The sequence below is a fragment of the Saimiri boliviensis genome, chromosome 4 (assembly GCF_048565385.1).
Source record: "Saimiri boliviensis isolate mSaiBol1 chromosome 4, mSaiBol1.pri, whole genome shotgun sequence".
Lineage (NCBI taxonomy): Eukaryota > Metazoa > Chordata > Mammalia > Primates > Cebidae > Saimiri > Saimiri boliviensis.
Window position 1 is genome coordinate 141,686,137 of NC_133452.1, and position 27,928 is coordinate 141,714,064.

The window sequence follows — 27,928 nt, forward strand, 5'->3', positions numbered from 1 at the left end:
CTCCACCTCCCAGATTCAAGTGATTCTCCTGTCTCAGCCTCCCGAGTAGCTGGAATTACAGGCACGTGCCACTATGCCTGGCTAATTTTTGTGTTCTTATAGAGACAGGGTTTCACCATGTTGACCAGGCTGGTCTCTGACTCTTGACCTCGTAATCCGCCTGCCTCGGCCTCCCAAAGTGCTAGGATTATAGGTGTGAGCCATCGCGCCCCACCTGACCTCACCTTTTAGAATCAGAGGTCCCCAAGGCTCTGCTTCTGACCTGAAATCACCACTCCACATTCATCCTGTCGCATTGCAGAAGGACTCTTTGTCTCCATCTTTTGCAAGATTCGAGAATGTCAGGCTCCTCTAGTGGCAGCTCACAGGAGGACCCACAGGCTCTCCCATTCCTTCAGTGCCACAGTGGGTGGAACGTCCTTCATGTTTCAAATCCATTTCCATTTTCCCATTTTTTAATTTCATTTTTATTTGTTTAGGCTGTCCTGAAATTGTGGGGTTTTTTTTTAAGATGGGGTTTTGGCTGGGCGCGGTAACTCAAGCCTGTAATCCCAGCACTTTGGGAGGCCGAGGCAGGTGGATCACGAGGTCGACAGATCGAGACCATCCTGGTCAACATGGTGAAACCCCGTCTCTACTAAAAAAAAAAAAAAAAAAAAAAAAAATACAAAAAAAAAATTAGCTGGGCATGGTGGCATGTGACTGTAATCCCAGCTACTCATGATGCTGAGGCAGGAGAATTGCTTGAATCCAGGAGGCGGAGGTTGCGGTGAGCCGAGATCGCGCCATTGCACTCCAGCCTGGGTAACAAGAGCCAAACTCCGTATCAAAAAAAAAAAAAAAAAAAAAAAGCCGGGTGCAGTTGCTCAAACCTGTAAGCCCAGCACTTTGGGAGGCCGAGGCAGGTGGATCACGAGGTCAAGAGATCGAGACCATCCTGGTCAACATGGTGAAACCCCGTCTCTACTAAAAATACAAAAAATTAGCTGGGCATGGTGGCATGTGCCTGTAATCCCAGCTACTCAGGAGGCTGAGGCAGGAGAATTGCTTGAACCCAGGAGGCTGAGGTTGCGGTGAGCTGAGATGGCGCCATTGCACTCCAGCCTGGGTAACAAGAGTGAAACTCCGTCTCAAAAAAAAAAAAAAAAAAAAAAAAAAAGATGGGGTTTTGCTCTTATTACCACAGCTGGAGTGCAGTGGCACCATCTTGGCTCACTGCAACCTCTGCCTCCCAGGTTCAAGTAAATCTCCCTCAGCCTCCCAAGTAGCTGGGATTACAGGTGCGCACCACCACAACCAGCTAATTTTTGTATTTTTAATAGAGAGGGCGTTTCACTATGTTGATCAAGCTGGTCTCAAAGCCCTGACCTCAAGTGATCCACCCACCTCAGCCTCCTGAAGTGCTGGGATTACAGGCATTAGCCACCGTGCCTGGCCAAAATTGTGCATTTTGAGTCACAAATGAAGAAGACTCTGACGATGCAGCCATCTGAAGTATTACCTGCCTGCTTTATTTAGCATCCATCCCAGTAATTAACAAATGTTATGAAAATGCTGTGAAAACACCTTTAATAAACATTTCTGAAGTTCAAAAATATTGTCAAGGTACTTCAAAATGGAAGAAAAAAACCCTCACAACCTTATCGTAATTCAAAGTAGTAAGGAGGTCCCCACCTCCACATCATAATAATTTCTTCACTTGGGAATCAAATGATCTGGAATGCCACTCCCTGGGACTCATTCCTTTGTGCTACGGGTTACCTTTATCCTAGAAACCTATTTAAATCACGCAGTTCCTGAGTGGACAACATGTTGCCTCTAGTGCCTTTGAAGGCGCAGGAACTTTTCAGACTTAGCTTCCTTCAAGATCAGAAGAGCACAGGGCTAGTGGGTTCTGCTGAGTGGGAGGTGTGGGGGAGGAACTACCCCTTGCTTCACAATGCTCCTGAAGCCCCCATGATTCTGGGTGCAGGACCAAGCACACGACACCGGGGCTTTTCCCAGACAGACATTGGGAAAAGGCCTGGCTGACCTTCCCAGGACAATGCGGGTGGCTGCAGTCCTCCTCCTGGTGAATGGAACATTAGCTGGGGAGTCCTTCAGGCCTTTGGAAGTATTGCCACACAGCCAGGCACACCCAGCTTTCATGAGCGCAAATGTCATTAGAGGCCATGGACATTTGGCCTCCTGTGCATCAGGCACTGTTCTAGGTATTGGAAAGACAGCAGTGGATGAATCAGACAAAAGTCTCTGTCCTCCAGGAGCAAACACAGTAAGTGAAGCTGTAAAGTTAGAAAAGCTTGATTCTGGCCGGGCGTGGTGGCTAACACCTGTAATCCCAGCACTTTGGGAGACCGAGGTGGGTGGATCTGAGATCAGGAGTTCAAGACCAGCCTTGCCAATATGGTGAAACCCTGTCTCTACTAAAAATACAAAAATTAGCCACCTGTAATCCCAGCTACTCGGGAGGCTGAGGCAGGAGAATTGCTCTAACCAGGGAGGTGGAGGTTGCAGTGAGCCGAGATCGCACCACTGCACTCCGGCTACACTGCAACCTGGGTGACAGAGCAAGACTCTGTCTCAAAAAAAAAAAAAAAGAAAAAGAAGAAGAACATGATTCCTCAGGTCTGCAGGGTCCCGTCTTTTTGTTGTTTCCCCTTTGTTTCCCTTTATCGGGTTTTTTAAAATCCCAGTTTCACTCTTTTCCATACCTGCCTCTTTTCTCTGCTAAACAGTGTGGTGAGACTGAGTAATTAAAGGCTGCAGATGACTTTGATGACAGCGTAATGAAAAGAGTCTGTGACAGCTTATTAGACCAAGTGCCATCAAGGTTATCTGAGTCGCACTGACACTTTCAATAATGACACTGTTTCATCCCCGACCTGACTTCCCTTCCTCGTCCCTTTCCGTTCTCCCTTTGCCTCTCTGAATGATTGTAGATTACCTGGTGTCGGAAAATCAGTAACTGATACTTGGAAAACAAACAAACACTCAGCCTAAAATCTCATGTCTTTAGTCATTGTAGAATCATCACTAAGGTGATCTCTAAATCAAAAGCCAAATTATGTTGGAAAACCCAAACTGAACAGTGCTAGCCACCTATAACAACAACCAAAAATGACTCCTTTATGCCGTAGCTACAGCCAGGAAAAACTGAAGCTTCGATGCGAAATGAATTTCACCCCGGGGCTCTCCTCCATGTGTCATCCCACTGCAGAAATACTGAAGAGAAGGAAGAAGGTGAACTTATTTTCCCAGACTTACAGGTCCGTTACAAAGTTAGCCAGGGGGAGGTTTGGCTGGCCGGTCCTCTTGGCAGGACACTATTTTTACAGTGACAATTTGATTTTAGAAGGCAGCAGGAGAGAGCTTAATTCACTCAGAAGAGGAGTTGCCCACCTCAGTTTGCTTCCTCTGCCTTTTGCAGACTTCAGCTAAGAGGCCTTGGACACAAAGCCCAGGCTGTCTCCCTGCCTCGCATCTGTAAACAGGAATAATAACATGCTTCTTCCTCTTCTCCCGCTTATGGGAGCTGCGAGAAGAGACAGGATAGGTCGCTGCCATGTCCAACCTTGCCTGTCATGTCGCACCTCCACGTATGAGATGGCGAGCCCTGGGTGCCCTCATCTTATTCACATTGTCGTCACAAGTCCAAGCTCCCTAACTGTGACATTCCAGATTTCAGATATCTGATGTCCCCCACGCCACCACCAGCCTTGACTTCGTTTTAAATCATTTTCTCTCTTTGATATATGAGTGTCATTTTGGGGGGAATAGTTTCATTTTCAGTGACTTCATGCCTCAGTTTCCCAGCCCCAATATTATCTTCCAGTGTTCAGGTTCTCAAATAGTTAAAGTAAGTGGTCACAGACTTTGTTAATCTTCTGTCTCTAGGACGTGGGTGTTGCCCCTCCACCTTGCTGCTTGCTCTCTGGGCTCTCACCTACTTGATTTTCTTTTTTTGCCTCTCCTTCCTCTTCCTCCCTCCCCCATTTCTTGAATCGATCTTATTTCTCCAAAAACTACTTTTTATTTTTATCTTAAGTTCTAGGACACATGTGCTGAACGTGCAGGTTTGTTACATAGGTATACATGTGCTGTGGTGCACCCATCAACACATCATCTAGGTTTTAAGCCCCTCACGCATGAGATATTTGTCCTAATGCTCTCCCTCCCCTTTCCCCTCATCCCATGACAGGCCCTGGTGTGTGATGTTCTCCTCCCTTCGTCCAAGTGTTCTCACTACTCAACTCCCACTTATAAGTGAGAACATGCAGTGCTCTGTTTTCTGTTCCTGTGTCAGTTTGCTGAGAATGATGGCTCCCAGCTTCACCCATGTCCCTGCAAAGGACATGAACTCATTCTTTTTTATGGCTGCATAGTATTCCGTGGTGTGTATGTGCCACATTTTCTTTATCCAGTCTATCATTGATGGGCATTTGGGTTGGTCAAAAATTATCCCTAAGTGTGATTAGCCTAACTATTGAAAGTACTCCAGAAAGACCAAGTAAGACCAAGGGTAATTGCAAGACTCATTTCTGTGCCTTTGGCAGGTGATTGAGTATGTGGGAGTGCACTGGTTGTGTGTGTGTATGTGTGTGTGTGTGCGTGCGTGCGTGTGTGTGTGTGTGTGTGGGGGGGTAACCAGCAAGCTGCACATGGCCGTCTTCAGTTCTGCCTCCTCACCCTGAGGCCTGTCCTCTGCCCTGGAGATGCCTCTCCAATCTTTCTCCTTTTTTTTTTTTTGAGATAGAATTTTCCGCTGGGCGCGGTGGCTCAAGCCTGTAATCCCAGCACTTTGGGAGGCCGAGGCGGGTGGATCACAAGGTCAAGAGATCAAGACCATCCTGGTCAACATGGTGAAACCCCGTCTCTACTAAAAATACAAAAAATTAGCTGGGCATGGTGGCGCATGCTTGTAATCCCAGCTACTCAGGAGGCTGAGGCAGAAGAATTGCCTGAACCCAGGGGGCGGAGGTTGTGGTGAGTCGAGACAGCGCCATTGCACTCCAGCCTGGGTAACAAGAGCGAAACTCTGTCTCAGGAAAAAAATAAAAATAAAAAAAAAAAAATTTTCCCTCTTGTTGCCCAGGCTGGAATGCAAAGATGCAATCTCGGCTCACTGCAACCTCTGCCTCCTGGGCTCAAACAATTCTCCTGCCTTAACCTCCTAAGTATCTGGGATACAGATTACAGGCATGTGCCACCGCTCCTGGCTAATTTTCTGTATTTAGTAGAGATGCGGGTTCACCATGTTGGCCAGGCTGGTCTCGAACTTCTGACCTCAGGTGATCCACCTGCCTCAGTCTCCCAAAGTACTGGGGTTACAGGTGTGAGCCACCGTGCTTGGCCCTTTCTCCTTTTACGTGTATGAGATGTTTGCATTTCCCTCCTTTTGAAAAATTGTCACCTTAGACTATATTGCTGTAATAAGTAAACGTAAAATTCAATACTATCACCCCTCCATGTTTCTACATATAATTCAATTCTTTGTTAATAACTGATGATGATTTCTACTTTTTCCAGTTATTTCCACCAACTATGCCTTTCCGCTGTCCCTCATCTGTGTATACGTCTTTCCATTAACCCAGCCAGTGTCCAGCACTTCCCTCAGCAGGCCCAGCTGGTCACACCCCAAGTCCTTTTCCATCCACAAAAGGTGTTCTTGCGCTCTGAGACAAATGGAGCGCTGAGGCGTGGAGGCTTGCCAGAGTTTAACTCTGGGATGAAAAGATGTTGTCCTTTCTACATCACTCGCTAATTCTTTCCTCACTCTGCTTTGCTCTCCTGGGACTCAGGTGCCATTTATTCTTGAATTGTCCCTTGTTTGGTGTCAGAGAGTTTCCACTCCCTGGAGCAGTGCCCACGGTGCAATTCCAGAAGGAAAGAGGCTTACCTTTCTTCTGTGCAGTAGGGGAAGCTTGAGCTTGAAAGGGCAGTTGAAAAAGCAAGACAAGCTCTCAGAACCAGAGCACCCGCCCGCAGAGCGTGTCTGTATAGGAAAGAGCACAGGTGTCATTTTAGATCTGGAAACCAATCCTTGACAGCTGTTCATGACTCTGCACCCCTCCAATGTCTTCATGTCCCCAATCTGCTAGCCTCACTTTGAAGTCTACTGCTAGAGCCCAGTCACCCACTGAGGGAGAGGAAATCTCTGAGGGTCCCAAATGCTAAGTCCTTGAAAAGGGATTCTGTTGGCGCCAGTCTCTGGGCTGGTACTTGTAGATGCAGCTACTGGAGAGGTGGAGGTGGAAGGATTGCTGGGGCCCAGGAGGTCAAGGCTGTAGTGAGCTATGATCACACCACTGCACTCTAGCCTGGGTGACAGAGTGAGACCCTGTCTCAATAATAACAAAAATAAAAGGTGCTCTGATCACAGGTGTTCAACATTCTAGAAGCCCCCTTGGTGTTTTCCCCATCTCCTACCCCAATAAGCAGTTATTGCCTTGCCCTCCAGCAGGAGGCGTTAGTTCTGCCGGCTTCAGGGCTTGATAGAAATAGAGATGGAGTTTTTCTCTTGTTGCCCAGGCTAGAGTGCAATGATGCAATCTTGGCTCCCTGCAATCTCTGCCTCCCTGGTTCAAGCGATTCTCCTCCCCAGCCTCCTGAGTAGCATGACCCACCTCATTTGGCTCATTTTCTAAGTTTAGTAGAGACGGGGTTTCGGCATGTTGGTCAGGCTGGTCTTGAACTCCTGACCTCAAGTGATCCACTCACCTTGGCCTCCCAAAGTGCTGGGGTTACAGGCACAAACCACCTCGCTTGGCTAATTTTGTATTTTTAGTAGAGACGGGGTTTCTCCATATTGGTCAAGCTGGTCTCGAACTCCTGTCCTCAGGTGATCCACCCACCCCGGCCTCCCAAAGTGCTGGGATTACAGTCGTGAGCCATGGCGCTGGGCCTACCATTCTTTTTGTGAGATTCACCCATGTTGTCGCACATTCCATAAGCATCCCATGCAATCCTAGTTCCTTTAGATGTCGTGAACTGTGGATGGCTAACTGTGCCGTATTTACGTGTGAGTCTGCCTCCCGGTTCCAGTGGAGGGAGAGTCAGGGGTCACTGTTCTCAAGGGCATCTTTGTGTCTTGTCAGCACTCAGGACAGTGCCTGGCACACAGATGCTTCAGTAAATGTTTGCCGAGTGAACCCGATGAATGGGCATTTTGTCACTGGGTCTTTTCATTTATCCCTTGGCTTGCTCCCTGACTCCCTTTGAAACACAGCTGCTTTCATTGACCGCGTCTTTATTTGTTGGGTGGATGTGCTTGCTTTCAGTGCCAGGAAGGAAAAACAAGCACAGAAGTCGCCCCTCCCTGGCAGCCATATTCCCGGCTAAGAAGCCCTCCTTTGTGCCAGGAGCAGAGCTGTACAGGGCTGGGTGGAGGGTTACAGCCCGTGGGGGCATGGGGGGCCGAGCACTGGCTTGCAGGCAGGCGGTGACTCATGCAGCGTCCCGGGACCAGTGCGGAAAAAGGGCTTTGACGTTCTCAGCAAAACCGCAGGGCAAGCTCAACGAGCAGCCCACCTGCCCCTCCCACCCACGCAGGGCCTTACAGATGAATCTGCTTCTGCATCACATGATCCGTTTCAGCAGGAGAGAGAGGGAAAGAGAGAAACAGCCTTTTGTTCTGCCAACCTCCATGATTGAGTATCTTAAGCACAGCGCTCTGAAGTCAGGCTGAGGATTCTAATAAAACATCGGAAGCTTTACCCGGAAGACAAGGTGCTCTTTCACTAGGCATGATTTGGACTCAGGATACAAATTCTCTTTCCCGGGATGGGGAGTTGTGTCTTTGCTCATCCTCGGGGAATCTCGCTGCACCCCACTGATTGCGCGTGCATTCCAGAGCTGTCAGGTAGCCCCCTCCACAATCACACATATGTGCAACTACATATTTTCCAACCCAAATGAGGGTACACACCATCTGGGGAGGGATTTCCCCTTCCCACATGCGTGAATTCGTTTAGCTAAAAAGCATTAACAGTCAGAAAATAAAATCACAGTGAGACCCACATTTTAATGGAAACATTGGACCTTGGGTTTGTGCTGGAGATTTCCAGGTCTGGGATAAGAAACCCAGAGCGAGAGGGTGGCACAGTTCCCACTGGCTTTGGTGGTGTGGCCCCAGGACTGCTGTCTACCTGCACTGCCTGTTTGGCTGTTCGGAGCTGACTTGGGAGAGGTGCATGTCCCTCACTCCACGCCATCGTGTGCATGCCCCCGACCTTGCCTGGAAGCCTGTGTGTTCACTTAAATTCAGGTCCTCGGTTCAGCACCCCACAGCTCCCTCATGGATCCTCGCCTTCCAGCCCAGCCGCATCCTCATTCTTCCACCTGGTGAGGGGTGTGGGGAGGTGGAACAGGATCCAAGCCTCAGCTCCACCCTTGGTGACCAAGTGCCTTGTGGGCTCTCCATTTATTCAGTGTTCAGTTTCTTGTTTGAAAAAAATGAGTCATGGCCGGGTGTGGTGGCTCACACCTGTAATCCCAGCACTTTGGGAGGCCGAGGTGGGTGGATCACCTGAGGTCGGGAGTTCAAGACCAGCCTGACCAACATGGTGAAACCCCATCTCTACTAAAAATACGAAAGTAGCCTGTCGTGGTGGCGTGTGCCTGTAATCTCAGCTACTTGGGAGGCTGAGGCAGGAGAATTGCTTGAACTCAGGAGGTGGAGGTTGCAGTGAGCCGATATCATGCGTTACACTCTGGGCTGGGCAACAGGAGCGAAACTCCATCTAAAAAAAAAAAAGAGAGAAGAAAACAGAAAAGTAAGTTATAATACCTGCTGCCTAGGGATTTGTGTTTTATTTAATTAATTTATTTAGAGATAGGGTCTTGCTCTGTTCCCAGGCTGGAGGGCAGTGGCGGGATCATAGCTCACTGCAACCTCCAACTCCTGGGCTCAATCAATCCTCCTGCCTCAGCTTCCTGAGTAGCTGGGACGACAGGTATATACCACCATGTCTGGCTTTCCTGGCATTTCTGTGAGGCTCTTCAAATATGTGACCTAAGTCTTACTCCACTGGGCTACTCTACCCCCCAGGTCCGATGCTGCCCTGGGCCACTGCTCGCCCCTGTCTCCCCTGCCCAGCACGCCCTCTTTCTTCCTCTGGCCTAACTCCCCCTAACATCCCAGGCCCAACTACCTGCCCAGCGTGGCTCAGCCCCTTCTGACTCCTGAACTGTGTGGTGTTTCATGCTCTGTCTTCTACTGTTGATTATCATTCTGTGTTTGCGGGTCTTTCTGCACAACAAGCTCTATGCCTGGAGATCCAATCAAGTACACAGTCGTGTGCCCGGAGCTCAGTGCATGGAAAACCTGCTGGAAGAAACGGTCAGCAAGGTGAGGACCAGCTGGCCAACTGCTCTCATGCTGGAAACCTCTTTCTGTTTTGCTGTGCTTAATCTGCCATCTTGTTACTGCCCTTCCTTAAAGCAAGTGGGTAAAAAAGCCGGCCTGCCCCAGCCTGATGGGGGAGGAATCTTTTTATTCATCACTTGTGGTTCCTCTTGAGCCAGAGCCCAGGGCTGACATTGCAGGGACAGGGCTGGGGAGGGTAAAATTTGGGCTCCTGCTGCCGCCATGTCCACAGCAACAGGGGTCGGGTGGAGTGAACAGAGGGTACCTCCTTCATGCCCTTGGGTGGGGTTGCCCAGGGTCTAAGGCCAGAGCTGTCCTCTGGGGAGGGCAGGGCTGTATTGACACTTGCTCGGTTAAGAAAACTGTGTTGACATTTTAGGAAGAGTTACAGAAAAATCTCATCCTGGTTGATTCTGCCTATGGATCACGGTGATGTGAGGCTCGTTTCCATTCACTTTAAGCCTTTTTCCCTCTGGACCAAACAGGATTATCCTATTTTTCCTTTTGAACCAGAGCCTGATGACATCAGAACTTGGGCAAGCCTTCTTCTTTTGTGTGCTGGGAAACAGCTGCTGCTGGCCAAAGTGTTTTGTCTGTGCTTGCAAAGGGTGCGTGGGGACCATTGGAACCCACACCTGGAAGAATGCAGGGGCTGCTTTCTGAGATGGGGAAGGCTGTGGGAAAGCAGGCTTGGAGGGGAAACCCCCCAGTAAGTTGGAGGTTTCTGATGGGAGATGCTGAGTAGGCAGCTGACCATATGCATTGGAGCTCAGGGCAGAGGTTGGCTCCAGAGAAACCAGTGTAGGAGTCATCCGTGTGCAAAAGGAATTAAGCCATGGGCTGGGGAGCTGGAGAGAACAGGGCAGGGCGCTGGACACTTCGGCAGCACAGGTGGGACTGTGATGAAGAACCAGCCGAAAAGCCTGAGAAGCAGGGGCCTGGAGGGACGAGGCACCAAGACAGAGCAGCGCCCTGAAGGTCAAATGCTGCCCATTGATCAAGGAAGAGACTATGATGTGGCATAGCAGCCTTGGTGGAAGCAGTTTAGTGAAATGTCTGGAAAGAAGCTGATTTGAGTGAGCTCACAAGAGCAAGGGAAGAGAGGAATTGGCGACAGCACACAGAAAGCCTTTTCCCAGGGGTTTTGCTGTAGAGGGAAGCAGAGGGGATCAAAGGAAGATTTTTGTTGTTGTTTTGGGACAAGATCTCATTCTGTTGCCCGGGCTGGAGTGCAGTGGTACAATCATAACTCACTGCAGCCTGGAACTCCTGGACTCAAGTGATCCTCCCACCTCAGCCTCCAAAGTAGTTGGGACTACAGGTGTACACCACCACGCCTGGCTGTTTTTTCTTTTTTCTTTCTTTCTTTTTTGAGACGGAGTTTTTGTTTTTGCTTTTTTTCTCTTGTTGCCCAGGCTGGAGTGCAATGGCACAAACTCAGCTCACTGCAACCTCCACCTACTGGGTTCAAGTGATTCTCCTGCCTCAGCCTCCCAAGTTGCTGGGAGTACAGGCATGCGCCATCACACCCAGTTAATTTTGTATTTTCAGTAGAGATGGGGTTTCTCCATGTTGATCAGGCTAGTCTCGAATTCCAAACCTCCACCCACCTCGGCCTCCCAAAGTGCTAGGATTACAGGCATGAGCCACTGCGCCTGGCTAATTTTTCATTTTTTTTATAGAGATAAGGTCTCACTATGTTGCCCAGGCTGACCTCAAACTCCTGATCTCATGTAGTCCTCCCACCTCAGTCTCCCAAAACACTGGGATTACAGATGTGAGCCACCTTGCCCAGCTGGTCCCAGAGCAGTTTTCTTATCCATCATCTTTGAATCTTTGTTCTTAATGAAATTCATGCCAGACACAAAGTCTCACAATCTAAGCTGGTCACAGAAAGAGGAGGGGGTGAATCGGCACCGCAGGCCACCTTGCGTTTTCTCTTTTGAAGCGGCCTCTTTCGCCTTCTGATGCTGGGTGGCTTTGCATTTGTGGGCTGTGGACTACCTGGGAACCAGGACCTGTGCTTCATCGAGCATTCTGCACTTGCAGAACCTGGAGAAAAGACCGTCCCTGGCCGACTACTCTGGAGGAGCAGGAATACAAGGATTCCCACTGCTTTCTGAAAGCAAAAGCAGCTTTCATCCTGCCCGATTCCTTCCCACCTGCCACCTAGTGGCCCCCTGCAGAATGACACCGGCGGCGATGAAGGGTTCTTGTTACCGTTCTGCTCTCTTATCTGGTCTTCATAGGGTATTAGCTGGGGAAGGCGCCTTAGAGACAATCTAAAAGCCAGTCTTCTCAATTTACAGCTAAGGTAACAGAGAACTAGAATAAAGGTATAGAGATAATGAGTGGTGGAACCAGGACTAGAGCTTCAGACCCTGAGGAGGCCTGCGGGGAGGCCCGTCTGTGTTCTCTCTCACTCAGCCATTCAATCAGCATTTGCTACCTGCCTCCCAGGCAGGGTCCAAGGCCGTGCACTGCACTGCAGAGGAAAGGCCCGGTGGCTTTCCTTAGGAGCTTCCAGAGAGGAAGGTGAGCATGCAGAAAGACCTTACATAAAACGTATTTTATTTTACATTGCATACAATGATTGCTTTATGGGAGGTAAAAATGAGGGCCAAGAGAAGCTGCCACCAGCTGGCCTGGAGCCAGGGAAGGCTTTTCTGAGGGGTGGTGTTGGGATAAACCCAGGAGGAGCAGTCTCTCAGGCAGGTAAGGTAGGGCAGGCCCCCGCCAAGTGGCGCCTTGTGCATGGGCCAGACAGATGTGCAGATACTGAATTGTGGAGTTATCGCCTGAGCGTGATGTCAGGGACACACATGAAGGGGACCAGCAGCGGGGTGAGGGGCCTGGTGTGTCTGCAAAGGTGTTGGGCTACACACCACCAGAGAATTTTTATTAGAAGGTGTAGCATCAGGCCGGGCGCGGTGGCTCAAGCCTGTAATCCCAGCACTTTGGGAGGCCGAGGCGGGTGGATCACGAGGTCGAGAGATCGAGACTATCCTGGTCAACATAGTGAAACCCCGTCTCTACTAAAAATACAAAAAACTAGCTGGGCGTGGTGGCGCGTGCCTGTAATCCCAGCTACTTAGGAGGCTGAGGCAGGAGAATTGCCTGAGCCCAGGAGGCGGAGGTTGTGGTGAGCCGAGATCGCGCCATTGCACTCCAGCCTGGGTAACAAGAGCGAAACTCCGTCTCAAAAAAAAAAAAAAAAAAAAAAAAAAGAAGGTGTAGCATCATCTATAGATCTCTCTGGCAATAGTGAGAAAGAAAAATTGGAAGCCAGTGAATCAAGAAGCAAGGAAAGGTCAGACTGGCCCAGCAGCAGTGCAGGCCAGCGTGGGAGATAACTGGGAAGAGTCCCACGCTTGGAGTTTGGGAAGTGAGTGTGTCTGGTATGTGCACCACTGTCGGGAATGCAGGCAAGCTGGCCTGGGGGTGGGATGGAGAGAGGGGAAGGAAGGAGGAGCTCAGTGTGGCTGCACCCACGGGCGGGTGTGCTGGGAAACGGTCAGGTGGCAATGCCTGCAGGCAGCTGGGTGTACCTGTGTCTCTGAGAGCAATGCTGGCCCTTTAGAGATTAGGCGAGGAGCAAAATCAGCCATGAAAGGGCCAAAATGGCTGACAGAGTTGACCAGGCACATTGGGCCCAAGTGGCCATGTCTTTAATCCGTTGTCCTCATCAGAAAGTCCCCACAGGAAGGACCTTGGGCAAGGCAGTTCTCAGTAGCTGAAGGAATCCCTGTGGGGGATGACACTTGAAGGCCCTGTGCTCCCAGCAGCTGGGTGACAGTTCTTCCCTGACAAGGGGATCTGCCTTCCCAGGCTGGAGTTGCTGCTGCCTCCACTTACTGTCACAATTGGGCAAGGGAGTCCCCTTTGGCGCCCGAGTAGATCAGAGTGTACTGAACACTTTCCTTCCTCTTCCCATGGGGTGTCAACAGCTCTCTTCCTCCTGATGACCAGGGGTGACTCTCCCCTGCCAGAACAGTGACTGTTCTCAGCTCGCCAAAGAGCCCAAAGTGGCCCGCAGCCGTCGTGGCTTTTTGCTTAGTGGCACTCTCGCTGTGTCCCGGTGGAAGTGTTCTCCTTTTCGGAAACGGGGCTTCTACTCCTGCAGTCCACGGGGGCAGGTTTGGGAAGCGCACTCTCCTCAACGGGCTATTGGAAGAGACGACTGCTCCTGTTTCCACTCTTGGTTCCCTGATTCATGTAGTCTTTTCACTGGGGACACAGCACCTTAGAATATGCTTTAATTGGCCGGGCGTGGTGGCTCACCCCTGTAATCCCAGCACTTTGGGAGGTCCAGGTGGGCAGCCGATCACAAGGTCAGGAGTTCAAGACCAGCCTGGCAGCTGGGCGCGGTGGCTCAAGCCTGTAATCCCAGCACTTTGGGAGGCCGAGGCGGGTGGATCACGAGGTCAAGAGATCGAGACCGTCCTGGTCAACATGGTGAAACCCCGTCTCTACTAAAAATACAAAAAATTAGCTGGGCATGGTGGCACGTGCCTGTAATCCCAGCTACTCAGGAGGCTGAGGCAAGAGAATTGCCTGAACCCAGGAGGCGGAGGTTGCGGTGAGCTGAGATCGTGCCATTGCACTCCAGCCTGGGTAACAAGAGCGAAACTCCGTCTCAAAAAAAAAAAAAAAAAAAAAAAAAAAAAAAAAAAGACCAGCCTGGCCAATATAGTGAAACCCTGTCTCTACTAAAAATACAAAAAAATTAGCCGGGTGTGGTGACGGACGCCAGTGATCCCAGCTACTCAGGAAGCTGAGGCAGGAGAATCTCTTGAACTAGGGAGGTGGAGGTTGCAGTGAGTGGAGACTGTGCCACTGCACTTCAGCCTGGGTGACAGTACAAGACTTTGTCTCCAAAAAAAAAAAAAAAAAAAGAAAAGAAAATACTTTAATTCAGGGTGCATACAGGAGCCTGGCTCCCTTGTAAGTTACCATCTCTGAGCTGGCGCTCCAGCCGTGCCCTCAGAGGGCAGCAGTTTCTGGGTGGTGCAGAGTATGTGACGTGGCCATCACCTACTCCCATGTGGGAGCACTGGGAGAATGGTGTTATCTGATGCCCTGCGGACAGGAAAGAGAAACTCACACCTGCAATGTGCTTCTATTCCTGTAAGAATAACTTGCTGATTCCTCTAGGTAGAAGGAGTCTGTTAGATATAGTGAACCCCAAGTTTCTCTTCAAAGAATCAGTCAGCTCTCTTATTCTTTAATTCTCTATTTTAAAGTTTAACTTCCTTGTAGATTCAGTAAACAACCTTTTCCACCAGTTCTAATCAGTAGTTCACATCTGTTCCCCTGGTCCCCTGCCCCGTCCTGACTCATCCCTGTCACCTGCTCTGGTCACCTGCTCTGGTCACCTGCTTTGACCCCTGCTTACCTGCTCTGACCTGCCTGTAACCATCCTTCCCACCAAACTACCCATGCTGCCACTCCAGCTCGTACCCTTGCTCACTTTAAAATAGCCAATCAGAATTAGACTAGACTACGCAATCTAACCCTAGCCAATGGGGGAATGACACAGTAGTAGGGGAGACCTCCATCAGGCATAAGTACCTTGTCCTGGTGTGCACTCACCATTGTTCCATCTGAGAGCCACATCCTTCTATAGAAGTAAATTGCCTTGCTGAGGAAATTTCTATTCAAGTGCTACTTCTTTTGCTGCATCAAAAATTTTACTTATAACAAGTCCAGCATCACCAATTTGCTGCCTCGTGGCCGGCCATTCTCTTTGAGGAGTGGGGCCATATAGAAGCCTTAGCTGAGCTCTCTGCTGGTGGTAGATAGGATGTTTGGTGGCAGCAGGAGCAAAATCAACCCTGGTGAGCAGAATTCCACGCTGTTGGGTCCATGCATAATCTCTGCCACCTTGGGCCCATCGTGCCCATCCTGGGATAGTGGAAGATGAGGCTGACTAACATCCACTGGCCCAGTCATTCTGTCTACGTAGTTGCTTAATCTCTCTTCCATGGTGGATGTTGTTTGCTGAAAGATAACGTGACACAATGATGTTCACACTTCACGGACACTCCATCCACATGTGCCTTCCCAGACCTTCTTCCCTTTTATCTTCCAGTCTTTCTCCCCAAAGGTCCCTGACCAGCCCAGCCAGGTCATTCCCCACTGCCCATAAGTCTATCTAGAATCCAACATTGGGCCATTGCTCTGTCCACATGAAATAGATACCCAGACCCACTGCCTGAGTGAGGCTGTGATGTAACTGTCATCCATTTGTAGCTTACACCCACACCCTGACCCATCCAAAAGCTAAGGCTCTTACCTCATTCTTTTTTTTTTTGAAACGGAGTTTCGCTTTTGTTACCCAGGCTGGAGTGCAATGGCGCGATCTCGGCTCACCACAACCTCCGCCTCCTGGGTTCAGACAATTCTCCTGCCTCAGCCTCCCGAGTAGCTGGGATTACAGGTACGCATCACTGTGCCCAGCTAATTTTTTTGTATTTTTAGTAGAGACAGGGTTTCACCATGTTGACCAGGATGGTCTCGATCTCTTGACCTCATAATCCACCTGCTTCGGCCTCCCAAAGTGCTGAGATTACAGGCTTGAGCCACCACGCCCAGCCTAGCTCTTACCTCATTCTTAAGTGATTCCTATGAGATCCCCCTGTATGGCCAAAGGCGTGGACTGAAGCTGGGGTATTGGTGAAACAGAGGTGGCAATGGCAAATGCACCAATGTGATATTCTGTGTAATGTCCAGACAGTCCCAGTCTTTTCAGACAGAGGGCAGAGATTTGACAGAATCCTGAGCAAAACTGTAAATGAATATTGTCTGTCTCACATGAGTGCACACTGTTTCTCTTCCTCTTCTGATTGGGATAGAAAAGAATGCATTTGCTGCCCCCTTGGCGACATATCATGTACCTGAGGCCTTATTGTAGGGAACGTTGGGAGCCAGATGTAAGGCTGAGTGCACCACAGGGTCGTGGGGTGAGCCTTATGCTGTGCTGAGGTGCAGGATCCGAGAAATAAAGAGACAGGACACAGAAGTACAAAGAAAACGCAGCTGAGCTCGGGGCGGGGGGGCACGCCACCTATGAGCGGAGTCAGGCAAGGCTGGCAAGGCGAGGCGAGGCCCCGAATGTCCAGAAGCATGAGTATTTATTGTGTATAGGTTAGAGGGTAGGGCAGTGAGTGAAATCATCTTTAAGGATAGTGATAGGGTCGTGAGCAATAAAACATGGGGTCCACCCCCATTAGGTCACCTAGGCCTGGAGATGGACAGTGTGCAGCAAGGGGCCCGTTCCCATGAAGGCAAGGGCCATGTGCAGTAAGGGGTCCACCCCCATGAGGTCACCGAGGCTTGAAGGTGGGTCGTGCGCAGTGAAGAGGGTGCAGTGTGCAATACTTCTATCTATGGGCAAACTACTTCTAAGAAGATTTATGGGTGGATGACTCAAGTCACATAGCAGTGACAGAGCTGTCAGAGTTACCGCCACCTTCTGGCAGCTTCCAATGGGTTCTATGGGAAGATGCTTTTCAAGCAGCACAGTAGCAAGAGCTGATAAAGTTCACAGTCACCAAGGTGGATTGCCGTTCTGGGGGCAGCCTTCCACAAGAACTGGAGCAAGGACCTACAACTCCTTTATCAGGAGGGGTGGCTCTCACCCCAAGCCTGCCATACAGCCGGTATCTTTATGATACTGAATGCTGCCGCCTGGGCCATGGATGGATTCTTGTCCTGGTATAACTGTTTTTCCCTTAAACCATGCTCTGTAATGTGTCCACTCTAGGCATTCCTCTGATTATGAACTAAAATATAATTATAGGTATATATGTAGGGAAATATTCTTCAGGCACTCATACTATCAACTATTATATGATTATATATAGAGGATTATATAAAGGGAGACTTCAAGCCCTATTTCTATAAACTAATATATGATGATCACAGCCGTGATACAGCCATACAATGGGGCACTGACACACACACAGATGAACCCAAGATAATTATGATGAAGGAAAGAAGCCAGACAAAAAACAGTACATACAGCGATTCCGCTGATATAAAACTTAGGAAAACGCAAACTCATCTGTGCAGCAGGAAACAGATCAGTGGTTGGGGCAGGAGTGATTACTGAGGAGCAAGAGGGGTACTGGACGCATTCACTCTGTGGACTGTGATGGCTTCACTGGTTAAACATGGGTCAAGACTTCAATTTGTACACTTTAAATACATGCAGTTATTGCATGTTAATCACATTTTAATAAAGCTGTTTAAATATTGACCTGAAAGCAAACTGTATTATTGAATCATCGATAATTAGCAAATAGAACAAAACGATGGAAAATGCCCTCTTAAATTTCAATTTAGTCAACTTAGATCTATTAGAGATTTAAAAAACAGATCCTTTATGGGGTTCCAAGTTAAATCCTAAAGTCAGGTGTAGCGGAATCTGACAAACTGGGCTTTTTAATTTTCCCACCTTCTCAACCCATTGAAAGCTTCCTTATTTTAACTCCGTAATGTCCCAAAGAGTTTAAATTAAGGGGTCTCTCCATGGGTGTGCCAATGGGATGATTCATGGTGCTTCCCATGAAACTCTTGCGATCCTTTCTACTTCTCTGAAAAGCACCTGTTTTTATTTGGATTTTGCAGACGAGGAACCTGAGTCTCAGGGAGGTTAAGGGGGTAGTCTGAGGCCCATGCTTGTACACGATTGCAGCTTGGGACTCGGCGTCCAAAAGGGTGCCTGCCCATCCTCCTGCCAACTCAGTAGACATAATTTTCCTTTCTAAAGACTTTCCTTTCTTTTCTTTTCTTTTTGAGACAGAGTTTTGCTCTTGTTACCCAGACTGCAGTGCAATGGCGCGATCTCGGCTCACCGCAATCTCCGCCTCCTGGGTTCAAGCAATTCTCCTGCCTCAGCCTCCTGAGTAGCTGGGATTACAGGCACGTGCCACCATGCCCAGCTAATTTTTTGTATTTTTAGTAGAGACGGGGTTTCAGCATGTTGACCAGGATGGTCTCGATCTGTCGACCTCGTGATCCACCCGCCTCGGCCTCCCAAAGTGCTGGGATTACAGGCTTGAGCCACTGCGCCCGGCTAAGACTTTCTCCCACTACCCTTGCCATTCTTAATTAGGGCTAGCTACAATGGAGGCCTCCCTGGAGTTAAAGGGCTGCTAGGAGGAGGTGGGACAGGAGATGGCCGTTCTCAGAGTGCTTAAAGAACTAATTAAAAGTTAATGTCTGTAGGGCGCAGTGTCAAGGCCTGGGAGGGCGGTGCGGCTGGCTTCAGTCCTTGAATGCCCCACCTCAATAATAATATATTAATTAGGGTCGGGGCGGGGAACAAAGCGAGGGAGAGTTCTACTGGGCGCACTTGGCCCCTAGAGGTCACCGCCGGACTCTGCGACTACAATGGATTTTCCTGGCGCGTCCAGAGAAGTAATGGAGTGCGGGACAGGCCAGCAGGACAGCCCGGGGCAGCGAGGCCAAGTCTCGGTCTGCTCAGTTCAGGGCCGGCAGCCGCCCCGCCCTAACCACGCCCCTTCCGAACTCGCCCCGCCCCCTCACCACGCCCCTCCGGGACCGAAAGCGAAAGCGCGCTCGGCCTCTCGGCGCTCGCTCCATCGGGTCTGGCCAGGCGGGCGGCGGTGAAGACCCGGGTTCGGCGCTGTGGGCCCGGAGCTGAGGGCGGCATGGAGGGTCCGGTGGCCCCCGCGGGCTGGGACGTCTCCCTGCACAACTTCAGCGCGAGGCTGTGGGAGCAGCTGGTCCACTTCCACGTCATGCGGCTGACGGACTCGCTGTTCCTGTGGGTGGGGGCCACGCCGCACCTGCGCAACCTCGCCGTGGCCATGTGCAGCCGTTACGTGAGTGCCTGGCTGCAGAGGGTGCGGGCGGCGGGGCGGGGGCGCGGGGACGGCGCGAGCCCCAGGCCTCTCCTGGCTCCAGTGGGCGCCCGACTCCCCCGAAGCCCTCCCGCGGGATGTCTTAGGGAACCCGCGGGCGCCCGGGCCTGCACCACCCCGGGCGCTGAGCGCGGGCCCTGAGCCCCTCTCCCTGTCCCGCAGCCCCGCGGCTGCGTCCCGTGGTCTCTGTAGGTCAGAATGTCCTGGGCCTCTCCTCGCCACGCGCGCACTGAGGGACTCGTCTACCTGGTAGCCCTGGTGCCATCTGGATTTTGACCACTCTAATAATTTGTAGGGGACTCCTGCTTCTCCACTAGATATCTCAGGCACCTCGCAACAGGCACACACCAGGCTCTCTCCCCCAAACCCTTCCCTCCCTCTGCCTGCCCGGCCCTGTAATGGCAGCTTCATCCTCCTGGGTGTGCGCTCGGAGTCTCGCTGTCGTCTTTGATTCCTCTTTTTCACACTCCTCTTTCTCAGCATTCCACGCGCTGATTCTTCAGGCACTGCTGCCAGTCAAAGCAGACAAAACCCAAGCCCCCCTCACCTCCTTCACCTTGCCACGCTGGGCCGAGCCTGGGACATCGCCATCTCCCCTCCTCTCCCGCCTTCCCGGCGTTCCGCGTCGCTGCCTGGTGTCTCTTGGTTTCCTGGGGCTGCTGTCGGGTAGTGTCACAGACCTAGCGACTTAAAACAACAGAGGTTTATTCTCACAGTTCCGTAGGCCAGAAGTCTGAAATCACGGTGGCGGCTGAGTTGGGGAAACCATCCCATGCCTCTCTCTGCTTCTTACGGTGCGGGTGATACTGCGTGGACCTTGGCTTGCGGGATGCCTCACTCCGGTCTCTGCCTCTGCCATCATATGTCCATCTTCTCCCCGTGTGTGTCTCTCTGTATTTCCCTCTTCTTTTAAAAACATTAAACATTTTTATTTATTTATTTTAGGCTAGTCAAGTGGAGCAGTGGGAGTGGAAAAGGAACAGGACATCTGACTGGTTGTGACCGGTTAGTTGTAAACACCCCTGCACTTGGACCAGCCTCTTCTCTTCTGGGTTTTTTTTTGAGACAAGGTCTCTCTCTGTCACCTAGGCTGGAGTACAGTGGCATTATTGTAGCTGTCACCTCAAACTCCTGGGCTCAAATGACCCTTCTTCCTCAGCCTCCCGAGTAGCCAGGACTACAGACATGTGCCACCATACCTGGCTAATTGTTTTTTTTTTTTTTTCTTTTTTTTTGGAGATGGGAGGACTCACTATTTTGCCCAGGCTATTCTTGAACACCTGGCCTCAAGTAGTGATGATCCTTCCTAAGTCTCCCAAAGTGAGTCTGACTCTTTTCTCATAAGGACATCAGTAATGTTGGATTAAGGGCCCACCCTTCTCCAGTATAACCTTGTCTTAAATTAGACTTTTTTTTTTTTTTTTTTTGAGATTAAGGATTGCTCTTTCACCCAGGCTGGACTACAATGGCGTGATCTCGGGTTGCTGCAACTGTGCCTCCCAGGTTCAAGTAATTCTCCTGCCTCAGCCTCCTGAGTAGCTGGGATTACAGGCACAGGCCATCATGCTGGGCTAATTTTTGTATTTTTAGTAGAGCCGAGGTTTCACTCTGTTGGCCAGGCTGGTCTCGAACTCCTGACCTCTTGACCCACCTGCCTTGGCCTCCCAAAGTGCTGGGATCACAGGCGTGAGCTGCCGCTCCCAGCTTGAATTACATCTTAATTACATCTGCAGAGACCCTATTTCCAAACAAGGTCACAGTCATAGGTACCCGGAGGTTGGCACTTAAGCATATTTTTTGCAGGGACGCAATTCAGGCCACAACACTGCCTTGTAACCAGGGTAACAGAATGATAGTTTTAAGACTGACGTTGGATATTTTCATTTCTCTGCTCAAAATCTTTCACGAGGTGAACTCAGAGCACCCAAAGACTCCAGTGACCTTCAGGCTGTTACCTCTTTTTTTTTTTTTTTTTTGAGACGGAGTTTCGCTCTTGTTACCCAGGCTGGAGTGCAATGGTGCGATCTCGGCTCACCGCAACCTCCGCCTCCTGGGTTCAGGCAATTCTCCTGCCTCAGCCTCCTGAGTAGCTGGGATTACAGGCACGCCCCACCATGCCCAGCTAATTTTTTATATTTTTAGTAGTGACGGGGTTTCAGCGTGTTGACCAGGATGGTCTCGATCTCTTGATCTCGTGATCCACCCGCCTCAGCCTCCCAAAGTGCTGGGATTACAGGCGTGAGCCACCGTGCTCGTCCTCTGTTACCTCTTAGAGCTCCTCCCTGCCCTGACACTCAGCAGTGCTGGTCTTCCGGCTTGTTAGCTCCCTCTGTCAGCTATTGAGTGTTCCATGGTGAGGTTTGTCTGCTTGTCCAGGGTGAGTGTGTGTATCCCTAGCTCCTGATGCACTGCTCTCTATGGCCCAGTGGAATGAATGAGTGAGGCCCCCTTAGTGAGACTGTTCTGAAGCTAGTCAGGCAGTAAAGACTGAGGATGCTGGGGGCAGAAAGTCATGGGCGAGCCCTTTAGTTGTGCCTGACAGTACCTGGAAAGGCCTCAGGAAGGAGACGGCATTTGAATTCTTTTCTTGCTTTTCTTCCTGGGTGTTTCCTTATTTTAAATAAACCTCTGTTGTTTAAAGCCATGTGGTCTGTGGCACTTCCTGGGTGTTTCCTATTTTTTTTTTTTTTTTTTAGTTTTCTGGAGGGTCATGGTGGTGGGCCTTTGAGCAGGCGGCAGTGGAGGAGGCCTGTAGGCACCGGGGTGATGGGTGGGGCCGTGTGCTCTGTGCCACCTCGCATTCTTTCCTTAATCCCAAGGCTTTAGTAATAGTGGACAAGGCTTTGGGCACTGGTCAGATCTGGTGTCGCTTCCTTGTGCCCCTTTGTGCAGTGTTGGTTTGGGCTAGTAAGTTTGGAAGAAGTAAGCTCCTCTTGTGGGCGGCTTTGGTCACCCACCACATGGTGGTCACAGCTCCCAGTGGGGTGTATTTTCTCATCTGGAAAGAGACCCTCCAGCAAGACCAGGCAGGAAAAGGAACAGGGGACTGATTTCAGTTATCTGACCTGTCAGAAGTCCAGCGCCACTCTTCACTGGCCACGGTGTGCCTGGAAGTTCTCGCCAGGGGCAGAGGGCTGAGCCAGCTGGGGAAAAGAGGTGCAGGCCTTAGCCTAAGGCAGGAAGCACAAGCTTCCTGTGGCCCGTGGGCTGGCCCTTCATCTACCGTCCATGCAGGTAGAGACTGGGAGCTTTTGCACTTTGGTGGCAGGGCTGAGAAGTTCTAATAGAGACTTTGTAGCCCATAAAACCTAAACTCCTTACTCTTCGGCCCCTCTCAGGAATTTTACCAGCCCACGCGTGGAGATTGGCTCCAGATGATGTGTGAGGTCTCCTTCTTCCCGCTTCCCCAAACTCCTATGTGTAAGACTGTAGGGAGCAGAAACCATGCAACCTGGAGTAGGCTGACCGTGGATTGAGCAGGGATTTTTGGCGCCCAGAGAGGCTGTAGGACTAGTGACACTGAGTCCTACCAGCCTGAGGGAAGCTGGCCTGGGACTGGGCCCCTGCCTGTTCCAGGATTCTTGGACCCCCAGCGGGTTTCTAGGAGTGGAAGGTGGTGCTTCAGCTGCAGCAAAGCCTCTGGGTATGCATCTGCTGAGAGGCCGCAGTCCTGGTGTGATTTTGGAAATAATTAACTGTGAAGAAGGGTAACACGAAGGGGCTTTACATTTTACTTTTGGCGGAAAAGACCACCCTGGGTAAGGTAGATTTTCTTTTTTTCTAGGAGGTTTAACTAAATACTATTACCTTGGCAGCTAAATGTTGAACTTGAGGAATCTGTGTACATCAGGCTCATTAAGATCATGTTTTTTTATATCGTTTTTGGTGAAAAAGCATACAGTAAATGCTTTCATCCTTCTGTGTGTTTTGATCTCCTGTCTTTTGTACCCCTGAACAGAATCTTGTCTTTTGTAAAGTGACTTTGAGCCTTTAGGAGATGGGTAGCGCCTTTGGTCTGTGCCCTGCTGTACTGTCGAATAGGCGGTAGCCGTTTGCTCAGTTCACTTGTCCCCACCAGGACAGTTGGGGTGGCAGGGGGACCAAACCTCAAAGTCTCTGTACCTCTAAAAATCTTGCCACTTCCAAGATTCTCAGACCTCTCTATCCAGGCTGCTTATCCTAGAAATCTGCTATTTTGATAAAAGCAATTTTGGCTATATTACCAATAAGTTATTTTTTTTTTCTTTTAAGCTAGACCTTCTTTACTTTTTTTTTTCTTTTAATAAAAATGTAAGGCCGGGCGCGGTGGCTCAAGCCTGTAATCCCAGCACTTTGGGAGGCTGAGGCGGGTGGATCACGAGGTCAAGAGATCGAGACCATCCCGGTCAACATGGTGAAACCCCGTCTCTACTAAAAATACAAAAAATTAGCTGGGCGTGGTGGCGCGTGCCTGTAATCCCAGCTACTCAGGAGGCTGAGGCAGGAGAATTGCCTGAACCCAGGAGGCGGAGGTTGCAGTGAGCCGAGATCGCGCCATTGCACTCCAGCCTGGGTAACGAGAGCGAAACTCCGTCTCAAAAAAAAAAAAAATGTAGAAACAGGGTCTCACTTCATTGCCCAGGCTGGTCTCAAACTCCTGGTCTCAGGCAGTCCTGCCTCCACAGGCTCCCAAAGTGCTGGGATTATAGGACTAGCTAGACATTTTTTTTTTTTTTTTTTGAGACGGAGTTTCGCTCTTGTTGCCTAGACTGGAGTGCAATGGCGCGATCTCGGCTCACCGCAACCTCCGCCTCCTGGGTTCAGGCAATTCTCCTGCCTCAGCCTCCTGAGTAGCTGGGATTACAGGCACACGCCACCACGCCCAGCTAATTTTTTGTACTTTTAGTAGAGACGGGGTTTCACCATGTTGACCAGGATGGTCTCGATCTCTTGACCTCGTGATCCACCCGCCTCGGCCTCCCAAAGTGCTGGGATTACAGGCTTGAGCCACCGCGCCCGGCTGCTAGACATTTTTAATGGTGAGAGATTACTCCCAAAGTAGTTGGGAGCAGGTTACCCCCGCATCTCCGAAGGGCCTGTATGTTGATATGAGCATCACTGGTACTGCTTGTTTCACCTTATTGCTTCTTGTCTGAAATGTGGTTGGCCGAGCATGTTCAGAAGTTGTTATTTTCCTTATTTGGATGCTGGTGGCTGATGTCCTTTCTCAAAGTCATAGGGCACTTGCTGACCCCGAGGAGCCCGCAGGGGCTGGAGTGGCATGCTCCCTCATAGGCTGAGATGGGGAGATTAGGCGTCCTGCCTCTCTGCTAGCTGCTGTGGGGCACCAGGCACCAGGGCACAGGTGCCCAGACTAGGAGTCACTTCCTTCTTGCTGTGGCCTTAATGATCTTGCTTGCTTCCCTTTTGGTTGTAACGTTGACCTTCATTCAGCATGTTTTGGAGTTTCAGACTCTGAAACGAGACCTTCATGTGAAATTGGTCCTGAAACTTATTAACAGCACTGTGGTTCCATCTTCATCTCTCCCAACTATATCGACCTCATATGTGACCTGGGGTCTACCTACTTGGCTGTTGACAGAGGCCACTCCCTCTTTCCCTCGGTACCTGTGTCTGCCCTCTCAGAATCTGCCACTGCTGCCCTTGTGAAGAATCAGAAGCCCCAATGCCAGAAGTGTGGCTAGCCTGCGGGGGCTGGCGAAGCTGCAGTGCCCTTTGCTTTTCTTTTAGGACTCCATCCCCGTGTCTACCTCTCTCCTTGGGGACACTTCCGACACGACCTCCACTGGCCTTGCCCAGCGCCTAGGTATGTACCCACAGCTGGTGCTGCAAGCCAGCCAGGTGGGAGCCCCACTCTAATGGAACCATGAGGCAAGTCCCTTTGGAAGTCAAGAATCTTTGTGCTAAGAACAATCACCTCATTGCTGCTGGGAAGCTCAGACCTTTGCATGTTGTGCCTTCTTTAAGGGACACATCTGTGCCCACTGTCCCAGGGCTGGCCTGTTCCCAGAGGATGCCCACTTCGTCCTTGGCTGCATCCTTGAGTTCACGAGCTGATTTCCCTTCCATAAGTGTATCACCTCCTCCTGGGAGAAGAGAGTGAGCAGTGCCCACAGCCCCTGTACGCAGTGGCTCGAGGTGTAGCCTCCAGGGTCTCAGGAGGAGTCAGTGCAGCTGGTGGAGCAGGTGTTACCTCTGTGCAGGAAGGGCTGTCCTTCACTCACAGTGTGATGCCCCTCGGGGCTGGGAGGGGAGACTGGCCTGGCCAGCGAGTGTGGTATAGAGCGGATATAAGCAGAGGCAATGAAGTTGAACGCTCCATCCCTCCCACACCCCAGAACATACTTCCTGTACGTACCCAGGTGGGCCAGGTAAGGATGCTGTGTGTTCTGCAATGCCCAGCCCCAGTGCCTGTGGCTGGTGTGTACAGGATGTCTGTCTCCTGCCCAGGCCTGGCCACCTCCAGCACACTCAGCTGCTTCTGCTGTGGAGTCAGTGATGGAGCCCCTCTGTGTCTTGGGCAGAGAAGGACCTGATCTCTGACAAGCCAGAACCTCTGAGTCAGTCACACTGAGGTGAAGACACATGAACAGCATGGCATGTGGCCCCAGGGAGCTCTGGCCAGCTCAGGAAGGCAGGGTAGGGTGGAGTGTCCCCAACAGGCCCAGGGCAGTGTGTGGAGAGGACAGAGGTCAGGGAGGACACAGGTCAGCATTTCAGGAACTCGCAGTATTCTTTTTCACTCCCCTGGAGGTAGAGACTTGACTTGTAAGTTACTTTGGTAATTTTTAACTAGGAAGTAATTTAAAATGTACAGAAAAGTGACAAAGAAGATAGAATTCCTGCTTAGCTTTCGCCCCGATTTCCCAATTGCCTCCTTCCCTCTTTGTGTTTACATCTTTTTTTTCTGAGCCACGTGAAAGTAAAAGCCCTCTTTTGTGTCTGTGTGTTACTTTGTGTTTGTGAATATGTAAGGGGTAGCACACTTAGATGGAACAGGTTACTGTGTGGCCCTGGCTGGTGGGAGAGGGCTCAGGAAGGTATTCATATTTATACAGACAGAATGCTGGGTGAGGTTGCAGAGACACACTCCAGTAGAGAAGGTGCTGTGAGCTTGTCTGGCAGGCTGTAAATAACTTTTATATCAATAAGGTAAATTAGGCTCCAGAATATCTGTGAGACGGAGGCCTCGTATCTGTATGCAAAAAAGGGGTTCTCAGTATCTCGGCGAGTCGAGTGTGCTGTGGCTTCCAGCATCTCTGAAGGGACTGGTGCTGCAGAGCTCAGACCAAGAAGGGGTTGTCCAGCAAAGTCCTGTGCTGTGCCAGTTGTCTGGAGCCTGGGCCTTGGCCCTAAAGTTGAAAATGCACTGAAAGGACAGAACTGCCGCCTGTATGAGATCCTGTGATATGTGTTCTAAATCGGCCTTTAGTAATGGTGCAGGTGGCCTGGTGCCCCTCAGCCTCACCGCACCGCCTTTCTGCCTTTTGGTGATGAGGCTAAGTACATGGTTACCATATGCAGAGATGGGGACAGGTCATTGCCTCTCCAGGGGTGAGTAGATCCTGCACCGGCCCTGGGCGTGGGTGTGGGGGAGGCTGAGGGAGGAGCCCCTGCAGTGGGGCAGGCAGCATTGAACTGCCTTAGCCTTCCTGCCCACGTTTTCAGGGTATCAGCTTTTAGATTCTGGGCATGTGACTCTGCTTGATTTTTGCAGTTGGCCCAATGTGCACCTCAGCTATTTTTTATTGATTCTGTGGAAAGGGGCTAAAACTTACATTCGTTGGAAAATTACATGTGTGTCCATATGCCTATCTATATATACACACACATGAATATGTACGTGTGTATGCACATACATGCAAATGCATGGAAATGTAGAATTACCATTGGGAGAGAAGTGGAACTGGTTGCGGGTGGGGTGGTGCTGAAGGAGAACTGTAATATTTTATTTTAAATACTTTATTTTTTGTGTTTTTAAAAAATTAAGAAAAAATGAGAACACCAAAAACCCGTCTGTGTAGAGCCGAGGTTCTTAAGCAGTACAGGGCACCTGCAGGGCCTGTTCCCGAAGACAGCTGGCCCCACATCCTGGCTTTGGGTGGGGTTCAGGATGCCTGGGTGGGGCCCAGGAGCTGCCTCTCAAACAAGTCCCAGGGAGGCTGCTGAGGTGGGGCCTGCCCTTCAGAACCCCGGGTCAGGTGCAGAGACTGAGTGACGCGTCTGCGTTTGCAGCACCTGTCTGAAGAGAGGCGTGGAGATTAGAGCTTTCTTCTCCCCCTACAGCCCCATCTTTCCAAGCATTTCCCAGCTGCATGTGGGTGTGAGGAACATGGGCCTGCGGTGTTTCAGGAGTGGCTATACCAATGTGTTTTCTCTTTTTAGCCAGGAAGACCAACAAACAGGTGTTTGTCAGCTATAATCTTCAAAACACAGACAGTAACTTCGCATTACTTGTAGAAAACAGGATCAAGGAAGAGATGGAGGCTTTCCCGGAAAAGTTCTAGCTGAGTGGCAGCAGTGAGAATTTGTAACTTATGTACGATGTACATGTAAATAAACGGATTAAATTTTGATTTGTCATCAGGCTGCTTTCCCATTTTATTTTTAAGGGGTTAATCTTTTGAGCTTCCTTCTCAGCAGTGTGTGGGCCAAAAGGCTTATCCTGAGCCAC

The 27,928-nt window shown here is 50.4% G+C and overlaps 1 protein-coding gene and 1 long non-coding RNA gene across 3 annotated transcripts; one reads left to right on the forward strand and one right to left on the reverse strand.

Moving 5' to 3' along the window:
- Window positions 1–14,021: 14,021 nt before the first annotated feature.
- LOC141584379 (uncharacterized) lies at window positions 14,022–20,233 on the reverse strand. Its single transcript, XR_012517405.1, has 3 exons — window positions 19,802–20,233; window positions 14,957–15,364; window positions 14,022–14,443 (listed from the first exon to the last, which is right to left on the reverse strand). It is a non-coding gene; the product is annotated as an uncharacterized LOC141584379 (long non-coding RNA).
- On the forward strand, window positions 18,923–27,835 carry PSMG4 (proteasome assembly chaperone 4). Of its 2 annotated transcripts, XM_039462682.2 has the most exons (4): window positions 18,923–19,215; window positions 24,985–25,060; window positions 25,705–25,829; window positions 27,640–27,830. In XM_039462682.2, the coding sequence occupies exons 1-3, from the start codon at window positions 19,042–19,044 to the stop codon at window positions 25,788–25,790; spliced, it is 336 nt and encodes a 111-aa protein (XP_039318616.1). In that variant the 5' UTR covers window positions 18,923–19,041; the 3' UTR covers window positions 25,791–25,829; window positions 27,640–27,830. The 2 variants fall into 2 exon arrangements, with proteins under 2 accessions (XP_039318616.1, XP_039318615.1); XM_039462681.2 differs by lacking the exon at window positions 25,705–25,829 and having other exon boundaries at window positions 27,640–27,835.
- Window positions 27,836–27,928: the final 93 nt, after the last annotated feature.

Bases quoted from the DNA above. Each gene is read 5' to 3' on its own strand.
- PSMG4 (XM_039462681.2), top strand. From the start codon at position 19,042: ATGGAGGGTCCGGTGGCCCCCGCGGGCTGGGACGTCTCCCTGCACAAC. The intron at 19,216-24,984 runs GTGAGTGCCTGG...CTTTTCTTTTAG, and splicing joins TGGCCATGTGCAGCCGTTAC to GACTCCATCCCCGTGTCTAC. The intron at 25,061-27,639 runs GTATGTACCCAC...TTCTCTTTTTAG, and splicing joins TGGCCTTGCCCAGCGCCTAG to CCAGGAAGACCAACAAACAG.